This window comes from Penicillium chermesinum, assembly GCF_028974085.1.
Source record: "Penicillium chermesinum strain IBT 19713 chromosome Unknown utg000002l:1.0-5270490.0:1.0-5274688.0, whole genome shotgun sequence".
NCBI classification, from domain to species: domain Eukaryota; kingdom Fungi; phylum Ascomycota; class Eurotiomycetes; order Eurotiales; family Aspergillaceae; genus Penicillium; species Penicillium chermesinum.
Genome location: NW_026695312.1, coordinates 3930200 through 3943371, shown reverse-complemented (window position 1 = coordinate 3943371; position 13172 = coordinate 3930200). Strand labels below are relative to the sequence as shown.

Here is a 13172-nt window from a genome sequence, read left to right as displayed (position 1 = left end):
ATTCGATTATATGATCAAACTTGCCAAAGTTGAAGGTCAGATTTACAATAGGCTATACTCCGCTTCGGCTTTGAAAGCATCAGAAGCAGAACGGACGAGGGCCGTGAAGGAGTTGACGGTTGCCATGGAGGAATGCCAGAAGCGCAGTGAAGAAGTAAGTGGAGATCCTATAATCCTACAGATGGAAGAAAAGAACGGCAATGGTAGCTTACTGCCGATGTACAGATCGACTCGTCAAAAGTTGAATACCCTGATTTTTTTGCTCTTAGTAAACAGACTCGAGATATTTTGCATTATTCAACTCTCGCAAATCTGCTACGAGCTCCTTCATCTTTGAGCAAAGGAAGCGAGATTGGCTCGCAATGCTTCGAAGCTGCTCGCTTGAGCCTTCAGACGCATCTAAAAGCTTTCCCCAGCTTTTCGAATGAAGAATCCTTGTATACCCTCGCAGAGTATGCTAATTGGTAGGTCGTCTACCAGGGCGTGACTTGAAATACATCAGCTAAATTGTGTTTGGTAGGATTCTCCTCTACGCTTCGTTCACTCCATTTATCGTGATATTCCTTCATGCTATCGCCGCAACAAGCATGGAAGATGTCAAACTTCTTGATGACGTAGTTGCTACTTTTCATTGCGCTCGGACCGTATCGCGAGCATCGGATCGTCTATACGGTATTGGTGCCAACTTTGCCAGAGTGGCGCGCGGCTTGGTGGAAGCCCAGAAATCTTGTGTCGGTGAATACAACAAACAGGAAGACACCCTACAGCTGCCGGATGACTGTCGAAGGGCTAAGGCTGATCGTCCGAACCCGTCGCAAGATCAATTAGGCCTTGATATGATGGATTATCTTACCTATCCAGAGGCCCAAGATATGTCAGCGCTTTTCGGGACCTGGGATAATGGACAACCATCCGCGTTGGAGCTATTTGGACTAAATGGAGAGGATCTTATGTGAGAGGCCATTCAAATATTCTATCTAAAATTGAGTCTTATGCCCCATGAGATCGCAACCTCGGGTCTACAATATGGAGAATAAAACCTGAGCGCAATGCATGACATCATAGCCCGTACCCTGGCTAACTAACAATTGACTATGCCCAGGGAACGTAGAAGTTTCGAGGAAGATGTATAACTAGTCTCAGTAGTTCATCGGATAATTGACGAAAATAGATGCCCTACAGGAGATGTCCTGGAGTATAGATCGCACTGGATATCACGTGCATCCATAGTGCTAGCTCGGCTCCTTCTTTCCGTTCCCCCCGGTTGACGCGCATAGGAGACCAACGCCGTGAGAATGGCACATACATTAGCGATGCGAGAGCGTTTCATCGCGAGATTCTGCTCTTCTATGCAAAAAACAAGCCATGTGACTCAATCGCCATTCTTGGCGTCGCAATTTCGATGCCGACGCCCTGGCATAAGCCACGGAATTACTCCCATGTTGGTCAGACATAATACTACCGTCATAAATCACCAGAAACATGGCACTTCCGACCTCCCATCCGTGGACATCGAATCCCAGAATGCTTTTAAGCAGGAAGTTTTCAGGCAATCCATTGCGCTTGCCCGCAGTCGCATGAATGAAGCGACCGAGCTACGCTGCGCGATCTTCAAGGCCGACGGCTCCGTCCAGTCCGCGGAAACTCGACTTACCAAAGCCGACGTGGCGAGTCGATTTGGACTGAACGCGCGAGACCTGCGCAATCTTGACCTTGTCTCCGAAGGGATTCCGCATATCCTCGTGCGACCCTCGGCGATCTTTATGAGTATCTTCACCCTGCGGCTAATTATCCAGCCCGATCAAGTGGTTCTCTTCTTACTTGACTCTGAAAACGGAGGAGTGAAACTCCAAGATATTTTTGAGCACGATCTCCAGAATCGCATTTCATCGGCGCCTGTTTCGGGGCCCACAAGCCTTCCGTATGAACTGCGTGTTGTCGACGCGGCTTTAGCATCTGTTACAGCCGTTCTGGAAGCGGAGCACCTGATTCTCAAGGAGGATGTCAAGAAGAACCTCCGCGAATCAAGAAACGAAGACTTTGTTTTCACTGCGCTCCGAGCATTGCTGGAGAATGGGAATACATTAGTCGCCATCGAGCAACGAGCGCGTGGCGTGCGATCGGCGATGCAAGAACTCCTTAGTAATGATGACGATATGGCCACTATGTATCTGTCAGACAACCTGGCAGGAAAGCCTCATGCTATACAAGACCACCAAGAAGTTGAATACTTATTGGAGGCATATTATAAAAATGCGGATGCGATCGCAGAGTCCGCCAACGCTTTAGCTGGCGAAGTGAGACGCACAGCAGGAGCAATCAAGTCAACCCTAGATGTGCGCCGAAATCAGATCATGGTCTTTGAGGCCCAGTTGGAAATTTGGATGCTCGGATTTGCCGTGTCCACATTTATCGCCGGTCTTCTGGGCATGAATGTGGTCAACTACATGGAAGAAAGCTCGATGGCATTCGCTTTACTAGCATCTGGCTGTGTGGTCGCAACTTTTGTCATGTCCAGGCTGGGTATGCGAAGGCTGAAGAAAATGAGAAGCATGACTTTATGAGATTTGGTATAAACGTGCTTAACATATCGCGAGCTTGGAGAAATCAGGCACTACAGGGACAGCAAACCGAATGCGCGAGAACAGCTAGGTGCTATACCTCATGATCGCCAAACACTGGAATCCACAATTGCACCCGGGCCGTCCAACGCAAGATTCAATAAACGAGGTAAACTGATACTGGGCTCTTCGAGAGGGCAGATGTGGCCGCGGTGTGACTATAGCAGCTACGCGCTGAAGTCACAAGGAAGAGAGCCACAGCAGTAGCCGTGGCCAGCGCTCAAAGCGCCCTCGAAATCAATATTGTGGCATCCGTCACTCGTACGCCAGAGCTTTGCTCCGAAGTTATATCCACCAGGACTTGTCTCCACGAAGCTACATTGGACCAACAACTTAGCTCCTTTGGTTAAATTCAGGGTAGTCGTAGTCTGCTTACCCAACGGAGCACTCGGTAGAAGTGCAAGCATTAAAGCCTCCATAGAGAATTGCCATGTAGGTAGATCCGGTGTTGTAATCAGTCAAGTAAATGTCCTGGGAGACACCGCCCTCATTCAGAATGTAGTCGGAAGCAGCCATTTGGCCATAAAATGCCGTTGCCGTGCGCGCAATGGTGAAGGCACTCAGCAGGAACTGGATCTTCATTTTGGGAGTTGTTGATGGGCGTTAAGTTTCGCGAGTATCTGAAGTATGATGGAGGACGAGGGCTTTACAGAGACCCAGAGCCCTTATTTATAGTCTTTCCATCATCCCGCTCAGGGCATCTTTGGTCGAGGCAAGGCGGGTGGGTCGGAAATTCACGAAAAGTACTGTCTTCTCCATTTCATCCGACATCTTTCCTTGCCAAGGAGCATCATACTAGGATCGAGTCCGAGCCTTTCTCCAGGCAAAGAGGCAAAGGGGAATTTTACCGAGCCGACCATTCTGCGACGAGAGGAGCGCATACTCCCTCGTGAAATGGAGCATTTAGGGCCTCCCTTGTCCCGAGTAGCTCACTGCAGACAGTCATCCATGAAAGTTCTGTAACCCTGTTCTCTCTTGCACATGCGGGTCAATAATCCAAGTTAGTAGTAATAACGTACCAATAGGAAATCAGGACCGCCGGCATAGTAAATGTCAAGTAGTACTAATAGCTTACAGCCCCGAAAACTCCTGCAAGCCACAAGCCAGGGCTGACGTGAAGGAAAGAAGTTCACATACCCAGATTGTGGATACTGGCATAGATTTCCACGGTAAATCATTTGGTGAGCAAAAATTCTGTTCCACATGGTCTAATAGTTGTTTTATACTGAGCAAATAAAGTACAGCTCAAATTAAACCTTTTCTGAAATCAACTTAAATTGGTCAAGTCTCCTAGGCTCACTGGGTGAATTTGAAGGTCAATTGGGCCAAGCTTTGGGCCTTGATTCTAGAGACCAGGGGGCGTCAATGACCTCTAAGACTCAATGATCCCTGAATCTCTGGTCAAGGGGTTGACGCCACAAGGTATGATGGACTTCATATGCTGCGGAGTGTTTCCGACGTGCATTGGGAGCTCGGATGGTCAGGGATCGTCGGGTATTTTGGCCCATTTGCAAAGCCTCTCGAAATCCGGAAGCGTTGGGCTATGTTTGACATTTAAGGACCTATTTCTATCTGAGCTTACTTTCAATCGTATATATCTTGTATCTTGTATCTTAAGGGTCTGACCAACTGATATCCGATTTAGGTGAGGACTGCAGTCTCTTGGCCGTTCTCGCGTGCGCTATCAATAGTTCCAATCGATTAACTGGAGTTCGGTTCACTGTCGCTTGTCAAAGTGAAATCATAGAAAGCAGAGGTAACATCTGAGAAATCAAAGCTTATCTTACGGAGACCAAATTAGTCAATAAGGGTCCAAGGGTCACATAGCTTCATGCATGGCGCCCGCTAACTAATGCTCGACGCCTGATCCAGCTTCATCTCCGAGCCTGGTTTGAACATAAACAACACCCCCACTAAAGCCACCTATATAAGCGATGCTTGGCACTTCTGCAGAACCATGTGCTTATGGTAGATTGTCCAAGTAATGTAAGCTCTGAACTAGTCCGCTGAGAAGCCCAAGCACCGATCAGCAAAGTCACCGATTTCGGGTGATGATCGGGCATCACAGATACAACACTAAAACCAGCAGTCTGCGAATCCTCGAAGCCACGGCCTCGGCATTACGTATCGATAATACTTCCTCTATGTTGTCTGTCCGCGGGTCCATCTTGGTTGTACACACTGGATGCCAAAGAACCGTAAATTGCTGGCGGGCCAAAGAGTTATCTTGTTCCGTTTCAAAACGTGGTCAGTTGTACAGGGGGCTGAGATGCCCTGATTTACGACATCTGAAATTTTGTAGCCCTACGATGTAAGGATCGTTTTAGCCACAGCAGTTCGTCAGCAATTTGATCGTGCGAGAACAAAAACAGCCCGCCGTGAGAACCAAGAGTTCCCCAGGATCAGACCCAGATATCCAAAGGGAGCAACCCATACACGGATATTCATTCAAGAACGGAGTGTAGCTGTGCAGGCTAAAAACTCCCGATCCTCGTAGGCAAATCCGAATGGCCTGTTCCCTTCAAGGTCACTGCCAAACTAGTCCGAGCTAGTATTCTACTGAGAAATGCATCTGGTCTGTTCCAGGTCTAAGGGAAGAGGCTCACGCGAATGCTCACGGACTTCCTTTCCAATACTATTGGTTCAGATATCCATTAAGGGCACATATTTTCAAATTGCGTGAAACAAATCGAGGTGCATTCAAGTTCGAAGACGTAGAATCAAAATGGTATAAAGTACCAATCATCAAGTCATTCCACATGCTCTACATGTTGTGCAGTTGGTCCAAAGCGAAAAGGGTATATAAAATGCTCGAAAAGCCCCTTAGTCCAACCTTTTGTATAGTTTGGCCTTGCTGACGCTTGCACCGCCGGTGTGTCCGCAGCAACTAGTCGCCTCGGCGTGAAGTGTGGATTTGTTAAAGGCCTGGGCCGACTGCGGGACATCTAAAGCAGGGTTCTTGGTGAAGAAGCCGTCGGGCTTCAACATCACACTAACGCGCTCCATAGGCATGATTGGGAAATCTTCAATACGAGGATTGTGGGTAAGGCCAAAAGCTGTACTAGAGCTGTCAGTAAATGGCAGTAGAAAAGATGTCTTGAGGGATACTTACTATGCCATAAGACAACATCTTCGTTTTCGACATTGTCCTTTCGCCGTACCCAGGTTTCTACACCTTCAGCCCGCCGGCTTTGGTTGGTGAATTCTCCAGCTGCGTAAAGCTCGTCATCCTGATATTTAGTGACCCAGATAGGCTTGGTCGCGAATTCAGCTCTGCGATAACCAAGCGCATTCTTGCTGACCAGTAACATTTGGCTTGGCGCGGCCTGGAGTTTGTAGGAAACCGGCTTATATGTAATCGGGTTATTGATATTATCGTTGCGGATCTTGAAGACACGATGGCGATCAATGCTGGTATTGGCCGAGCCAGATGTCTTCATGACGTTAGACTCGGTAGTGTAGCCAACGAGCCAGGGATTGTTCTCATCTTCTGGCATAGGCACACTGTCTTCATAGTACACAGTGTTCTTGAAACCATCGATTGCTGGATCGATTCGGAATGAGAACATGTGCTGATGGAAGGGCGCCATGACTCCGGGGCCCACGTTAGTACCCCATGGAACAGTTTTGCCATTCTCATTATCAAAGGGAACTGTTGAGAGGATCCCCGTCGCACGGATTTCGAGCTCGATGCCGCCGGCCTGGTCGAAAATATAAGCAAAGATATACTCATAGTTTGCCACGGTGCATATCATCTGTAGGACTAGTTGGCGGTTTCGCACAACGGTAGCAGCGCCAGATCGATAGTTGGTATGCTTGTGCTGCAAACCATTATCCTGTTCGTGCATGCAAATCACATTCTTCAGCTGGACGGGGTTCCCCTTGGAATCATTCCGATAGCCATCGAAGTACTTAATATGCCCCAAGCAATCACATCCAAGAGACAGCTGGTTCGCATTCATACCGAAGCCGGCATCACCAACATCAAAGGCTTGCTTTCGGTGGTACGGGGCTCGAGGATCTGAGAATATGTTAGTAAAGAAATACTATCCATGAGAAGACAAAGCTAGACCAACCTCCATAGGGGACCGTCATCTCAGAAATAGATAGGCGGTAGAAAACGTTACGGTTGTCGTAAAGGATGTTATAAAGGACCAGGCCCTCGCGAATATTGAAACCAACCCGGAAGCGCCATTTCTGCCAGTAAACTGAGTTTCCATCTGAAGTAAAGGACGGGCCTTCTGGTTGCTGGACAATATAGGGCTTCAGGTCGGTCCGAAGGGGCTCATCAAGGATGTCATGAGCGTACTGAATCGTCTTCACGGGCTTCCAAGGTTGTGTTTCTGTATTTGCGTGATCCGCCCCACCCGGGAGATAATCCATCCGGATGAGCTCGTGCGTGAGACCATCGAACACTGGGGAAAACTTGCAGGGCAGCGAGTAATGGTTGTTCTGGGGGTGGTCAACTTCAACCAAATACATGAAGCACTGGAAAAGCCTTCGAGTTTCGGTTTCGCTGTCCGTGCCATACATCCATGGGTCATTGCAGACAGTGACACCCGGGGGCAATTGCATTTTTTCAATCTCTGCGAGCACGGCAGGATGCTTCATGCACATCTCCTCGATCTCCGTAATTTCATCAACATCAATAGGTCCCTGCGAATAACATGACATGTCAGTCACATATAACCAAGCAGCGATCTAAAATGCATTGGCAGGTGCGGGTTTTTCTCTTGACATACCTGGACTTCACGTGGGAGCTCCTTCGCATAGACAATTGTACGACTATCAGCGTTCAGGATGGCCTTATAGAATGCGCCGGTGTCTAGACGGTGGAAGAGGGTATATAGAAGACGAGCTGGAGGGGCGGGGAGCGGCCTTCGCAGCCTTTCTGCTTCGATGTATGGCACGACATCTTTCTTGATTGGTTCATTGACATCGATTCTCTTGTATCGCAGAGAGACTCCGGGGAAGGTTGCCTCTAAGATGCGCACGGCGAGCTGGATTTCAGTGGGCGTGATGGGGTCGAAGGGGTGAGGCGGGGAGACCACCATAGTTGCGAAGCGATCCAGGTATTATGAATTGGGATTCCAGACGCGGGGGAGCTGGGGAAATTGTGCGGACTTAAATGTTTGAGATCTTATCAGCAGCTGCAAGTATCTGGGTGGACCTTCCCGATTCGGTCAAGCCACGGACGATGCCCTGGGCATTTGCCGCTTGGCCTGTCGATCGCTGGGATATACGAGACAGCATGGCGAGAGGCTGAACTCAGGTCTTCACAGGGCTTGTTAGCATATTTTGACTACTGATCTAGGTCCATCTAGGGAACTCTCTATTTCATGCTCTAAACGTCGGAATTAAACACGAAAACCCCATATCGCGATAAGGATCACGTGCAGCGCAAGATTGCCCCTATCGGGTATAGCGTCTCTAGATTTGCTATCAAATCGCGGGGAAGATCACTTCGATCACTCTTTTCTCGGATATAGTTCACATTCAGATATGACTACCTTCACTGATACAGGATGGCCCGGGTCTGAGCCTGTCAGAAAAACTACCCAAACCAAGAAAAGAGCTCGACAAACAGGCACGGCATGGACTCGATCTGGTTGCCTAACCTGTAAAAGGCGCCGCAAAGCCTGCGATAAGGCCAAGCCGAGGTATTACTCCTAATCAGTTCACCTTAGCACTAGTCGCTGACTCTTATTAGCTGTCGTAATTGCACCAAGCAAGGTCGAACCTGTGAGGGATACGGTTCTCTATGGGTTGAACCTCTTGGCCCGTCGGCTCATATCTTCACACCCGCCGAGTTGTCAAAGCGGCGGTCAGGCCTCTCCCCTCACACCGGTTTACTATCTCCATCGCTATCACCGCATCCAGATGTATGGCAAGATACCCAGGGGTCACAAGGGTCGCCTATCTCTATATGTCCAAGCGGTTCGGTCAATTCTACGCCTCCCTACCAATTAATAGAACAAAATTCCCCCCCGCGTTCAGACCCCCAAGAGCGATGCCCCTGAAGAAGATTCGAATGAAGAAATCTCATTAGCAGTGATTCAGCGCCCTCGAAACTACGTCCCCCACTTATCAGATCATGAATTACACTATCTGCAATACCATGTGGAAGAGGGCTCCAAGCTCCTCGCCAACCTTGAAAGCGACGACAATCCACTTCGATCGTTGCTCATACCTCGAGCGATGTCCTCGCCACTCTTAATGAAAGCTATATGCGCGGTATCAGCTCTTCATCTTGCGAATCGGTCCCAAACTTTCAGCGCCCTGACCGCATCGGCAAACTTCTATGGCCGAACCCTTGCCGGGCTCCGCGCGGCACTTAATGACAGCACACAAGGGAGCTTAACTGATGATGCTATGCTTGCAGTTGGGCTGATGTGCAAATACGAAATTGTACGTGGTAGCGTCAAGCAATGGGGAGTGCACCTAAGTGCTCTGCAGCGCATGATAGCTTCGCGCGGCGGGCTGCGCACTATGGACCCAGATGCAGGCCAATTCCTTCGGGGCCTGTACGTTATATTCATAGCCTTTACATTTCCCTTCTCGTCCATCCTAATTTTTTATCAGTTACCTCTATGCATACAATATGGCTCGGCTCAGTAACCGCAAGCGCATCACGGCTGCAGAGCCGAACCCCACGGATACCGATCTTGGTGCTCCCCGACTGGACATCTACATCGGATATACAGAAGAGATTCTGAAACTATGCGGCGCCATCGCAGATCTACCCTCTTTAAAAGGCGACGATATTGCTCTTCGGCTGGCAATAGCATCTATGTATGTCTCACCTGATGACTACGTATTAATATGCATCACAAGGCACACCAGTCGTATCCATACTAATGCCTCTCAGCAATGGCGCTCTCCTCGCGTGGTCTCACGACTCAACGTCTTACATTATCCCACAGAGTTTGACGCCCGCATCACTAACCCGCCTCCAGCTTGTCGCCGAATGCTTCCGTGACGCAGCATTCATCTACCTACATTCTGTCCTGGAATGGTTAGCAATCAAGGTTCTAGGTCAGGCCTCAAGCCTACAGATGACTGACTGGAGCTCCTTGGTCTCAATCCCTAAATCAATGGCCGTGCAACGCTGTCTTGCACGGGTTGAGACATTCCCTCTCGACGACCACTGCGAGTACTCGGCACTTACATTCCCTCTCTTCATCTCTGGTTGCGAGAACGAGACAATTGGACACCGAGACCTTGTGCTGCGGTGCCTGGGGAAGCTTCAGGTTAATTTTGGAATCGGAAATGTTCGGCGTGCGAAGGAGTTACTGGGTATTCTATGGGCGAGGCAAGATGCCTCGGCCCAGCATGAAGTCGGCTCCCCGGTTCATTGGTTGGATATTCTAGATGAGCTGCAGTGGGACTTGATCCTTGCGTGATTTTTAACGAGCTATGACTGTCAAAAATACTTTGTACTTTATGTTCTAGGGAGAAAAGTCCTCAAAATACGTGAATACGGGGTTGATCAAAGACGTATAACGGATTCTCATTAGCGGCTGCATTTCCAGTCGCTGGGTATTTGAGAACTCCAGTACCTAGTTGTTCCAGCAAAAAAACCTCGACGCCCCCCGCCCCAAATTAATAAATCAAACCAGGCCACATGCAACTTAATGCAAGGATAGTAAAGAGAAAATGAACATGAAACAGAGGTTTTGACAGTCGCGTGGTAAGAATTCAATTAGCTGAGCCCCATATTCACCTCATCACTCAGCCCGAATTCACGCTCTGCCCTTTCCGTACCCCCCATCGCTCGAGTCCCCCACTTATCAAGATGGTCTTGAGTAGCAGCCATTTCCTTCTCGCGAAAGCTAGAGCTATCACTACCTTCCCGACCATGTGACGAGGCCTTGCGGGAACTGATGGGGCGCGATGGAGTCCGGACATCTTCTGCCCCATCGGTAGCATTAGCACCAGTAGAGCGGCCGGCGTCGGGAGAAGATCCGTCGCTGCCGAAAGGATCTTTCTCCTTATTTGTGCTGAACCAACGTCGTCGGCGGGCTTTCAGTGGAACTGATTGAGAGAGAGAGGCTAGTGGGTACTTTGTCAAGGGTTTTTTTTCTCGGGTTCGAGGGCTTGGGTGAGGTTGGATACCGTCTCTTTTGAAGTGCTCGTGCCGTCTACTTCGACTAACTCCGCATCACGGAACCATTTGCGGCGGCGTGTGTATCGATCCCAACCATCTTGACCACGGCGACCATCATTCCACTAAAGCAAAGTCAGCAATATGCGCACCTAAGAAAATTAGTGTCCTGTTCGGAAAGCACCTTGTTATCATAGTAGATCCACCCCTCGGAAGGAGACTTGCCGCCAGCTGCGGTCTCAGCCCCTTCAACACGCCATTCGGATCCTTCGACCCACCGCCATTTCGCATCCCCAGTTCGTACATCGGGCAATTCGAAGGAATCTTTCGAGGGGACGGGGTCCAAGTGCTCATCAGTCCAGGCACTTCGTTCGGAGGGGAACAGAGAGTATGTCCAGCCGATACCCAGCCAGCGCCGTTGATTCTCGTAAACAACGAAAGTAAACCGCACTCCGTCGTCTCCGCGGCGTTTGGTTGCAATGTTCAATCCCACGCCTTGTGCCTGGGCCTTCTGAGAGCTATTCGGGCCTTCTGAGACCGACAGGCCGGTCACCATCGAAACAAGACGGCGGACAGCGCGAGAGCGCCATAATATCACGCGTGAAACACGCGCAGGTCGAGAATGGTATGTGAGGATAATAGTTCCCGCGATCATGATAATTCGTCGGGTAGTGATCAGGTAGAAGGGAGGCAGGGTCATAATAATCCAGACCGGGGTGATGAGGATGATACGAAGAAACAAAGCTGTTAGAGCAGGGCGGGTAGTCGCTGATGTTGCTGTTCGCTGTGTGGAAAGAAAATCGGTCAACTCGATTAATGGGCCGAGGAGCATGTTGCACCGAGTTGTGAAGGTTCGAAGGGTATCGACGATGTCGTCGAGGCTTTTCTGTTGACGAGCAGAGTCTGCAGATGCCTTTCGCAGATGCTTACTCCCCGTCGAAGCAGAGGACGATAAAGGTGAATATCGCCGCCCATACATTCCCAATATTAATCCTATCACAACCATTATGGGGCCCGTGTAGAGGATAATGATATCACTGTACAACACGACCACCCAAAAGGTGGCCACGAGCAAAAAGCTCTGCCAGGCATCCCCCGTTGTCCATGTCAACAAACCCACCAGCGAGTTCAACGGTAATAGGAACGGATGTGAGTAGGCGAGTGCCCTGGTGATGGGCGGCGGCGTAGCCACCAGTAGAGGGGATTTGCGATGCACGATGACGCTTGAGCGTTGCCGCGAGGTGAGGGCAGCGCCGGAGATAGTAGAGGGAGAAAAGGCGGCGACAGTCGGTGGTTGGGACTCAGGATAGCCATCCTGAGTAGCATTTGGGCTGGCCATGGAGGGTACCCACGGGATGATGTCCTCTGTCGCATGAGCACGGCGTTAGTGTTAGGCAGGAACGTTTACAGGGAGCAAGTAGCTACCCGCTACTCGTAACGAGCTAGTAGCTCACATGGAACTCAAACCTACCAAGAGCTGCCATCCAATCAAGAAGCCGTCATCAGGTGAGGTTCCTCAGCCAACCGAAACAGCCCTGGAGCAGGCGTCCATGTTTATAAAGCGATCCTTGGTTGGGCGGTTACGTCTTCGGTTCAACGATGGTCTGCGGGGGGTTTGCGTACATGTGACTGTGGATGCTGTCCGGCTCTTTACTTCCGTTTTGATTCGGCGTTGAACGTTCCTGCGCACGCGACCCTGCGCTCTTCTTTAACCAAGGGGACGCAGGGTGGATGAGAGACTATTCTTGGTAGATAGGTAGATAAAAAACTATTCATTGAGTATAAGATCTCGAAGATAGCGTATAGGTTCATAAGTAGATGCTGCCGCGTTTCCGGCGTATAGATCCAAGCCCGACCGGCGCTAAAGCGCGCTGCCGAAATTTTCCCTTCTTCCTCACTTCACCTCCTTGTGATCATCGCCCCAGGTCACCCAAGCCCTCGACATGGTAAGTCCTTCCGCATCATATCCATTCGCCTTCCGATCGAAATAATCGACGGGGACAAAATTTTGCTGGGCCACGACTAATTCGTTTCTCTCACCACAGGCTCATCGCATCGTCACCCAAGTGATCATTACCGGAGCCCGAGTCTTCGGTCGCGCCTTTGCGGAAGCCTACAAGCAGGCCCAGGCTACTGGAAAGCAAGCTGGAGCCAAGGGCCGTGGTGGCTTTACCTCGTCAGGTCTGACCCTCGATGAGGCCTGCAAGATTCTCAATGTCAAGCCTCCCGTCGCCGGAGAAGCCAGCCTCGAGCACACCATGGAACGCTTCAAGAAGCTATTCGATCTGAACGACCCCCAGAAGGGCGGAAGCTTTTATCTTCAGAGCAAAATCCTCCGGGCACGCGAGCGGATAGAAATGGAGATTCGCGAGGCGGAGCGCAAAATGGCCCAGGAGAAGGAGGTTCGCGAAGGCTGGAACCCCAAGGTTTACAAGGACCGGTGAAGG

At 50.0% G+C, this 13172-nt stretch overlaps 7 protein-coding genes across 7 annotated transcripts; 4 read left to right on the top strand and 3 right to left on the bottom strand.

Moving 5' to 3' along the window:
* Nucleotides 1-587: 587 nt before the first annotated feature.
* N7468_002337 (uncharacterized protein) lies at nucleotides 588-956 on the top strand (the record flags this gene model as incomplete). The annotated part of the gene is made up of 1 exon (XM_058471634.1): nucleotides 588-956. One exon carries the CDS (start codon nucleotides 588-590, stop codon nucleotides 954-956), a length of 369 nt encoding a protein of 122 aa, XP_058334775.1.
* Nucleotides 957-1313: 357 nt separating this feature from the next.
* N7468_002336 (CorA family magnesium transporter) lies at nucleotides 1314-2971 on the top strand (the record flags this gene model as incomplete). Its single annotated transcript, XM_058471633.1, has 2 exons — nucleotides 1314-2523; nucleotides 2802-2971. 2 exons carry the CDS (start codon nucleotides 1314-1316, stop codon nucleotides 2969-2971), a joined length of 1380 nt encoding a protein of 459 aa, XP_058334774.1.
* Nucleotides 2972-2993: 22 nt separating this feature from the next.
* Nucleotides 2994-3203, bottom strand: N7468_002335 (uncharacterized protein; the record flags this gene model as incomplete). The annotated part of the gene is made up of 1 exon (XM_058471632.1): nucleotides 2994-3203. One exon carries the CDS (start codon nucleotides 3201-3203, stop codon nucleotides 2994-2996), a length of 210 nt encoding a protein of 69 aa, XP_058334773.1.
* Nucleotides 3204-5444: 2241 nt separating this feature from the next.
* N7468_002334 (uncharacterized protein) lies at nucleotides 5445-7675 on the bottom strand (the record flags this gene model as incomplete). The annotated part of the gene is made up of 4 exons (XM_058471631.1): nucleotides 5445-5677; nucleotides 5734-6642; nucleotides 6698-7277; nucleotides 7364-7675. 4 exons carry the CDS (start codon nucleotides 7673-7675, stop codon nucleotides 5445-5447), a joined length of 2034 nt encoding a protein of 677 aa, XP_058334772.1.
* A 448-nt stretch (nucleotides 7676-8123) lies between these two features.
* N7468_002333 (Zn(II)2Cys6 transcription factor) lies at nucleotides 8124-10024 on the top strand (the record flags this gene model as incomplete). Its single annotated transcript, XM_058471630.1, has 5 exons — nucleotides 8124-8281; nucleotides 8332-8503; nucleotides 8595-9145; nucleotides 9204-9413; nucleotides 9490-10024. The coding sequence occupies 5 exons, from the start codon at nucleotides 8124-8126 to the stop codon at nucleotides 10022-10024; spliced, it is 1626 nt and encodes a 541-aa protein (XP_058334771.1).
* A 299-nt stretch (nucleotides 10025-10323) lies between these two features.
* On the bottom strand, nucleotides 10324-12064 carry N7468_002332 (PEX28-32 family peroxisomal membrane protein; the record flags this gene model as incomplete). The annotated part of the gene is made up of 3 exons (XM_058471629.1): nucleotides 10324-10683; nucleotides 10737-10850; nucleotides 10910-12064. The coding sequence occupies 3 exons, from the start codon at nucleotides 12062-12064 to the stop codon at nucleotides 10324-10326; spliced, it is 1629 nt and encodes a 542-aa protein (XP_058334770.1).
* Nucleotides 12065-12668: 604 nt separating this feature from the next.
* On the top strand, nucleotides 12669-13169 carry N7468_002331 (import motor complex subunit PAM16; the record flags this gene model as incomplete). The annotated part of the gene is made up of 2 exons (XM_058471628.1): nucleotides 12669-12671; nucleotides 12771-13169. 2 exons carry the CDS (start codon nucleotides 12669-12671, stop codon nucleotides 13167-13169), a joined length of 402 nt encoding a protein of 133 aa, XP_058334769.1.
* Between the last annotated feature and the right edge of the window lie 3 nt (nucleotides 13170-13172).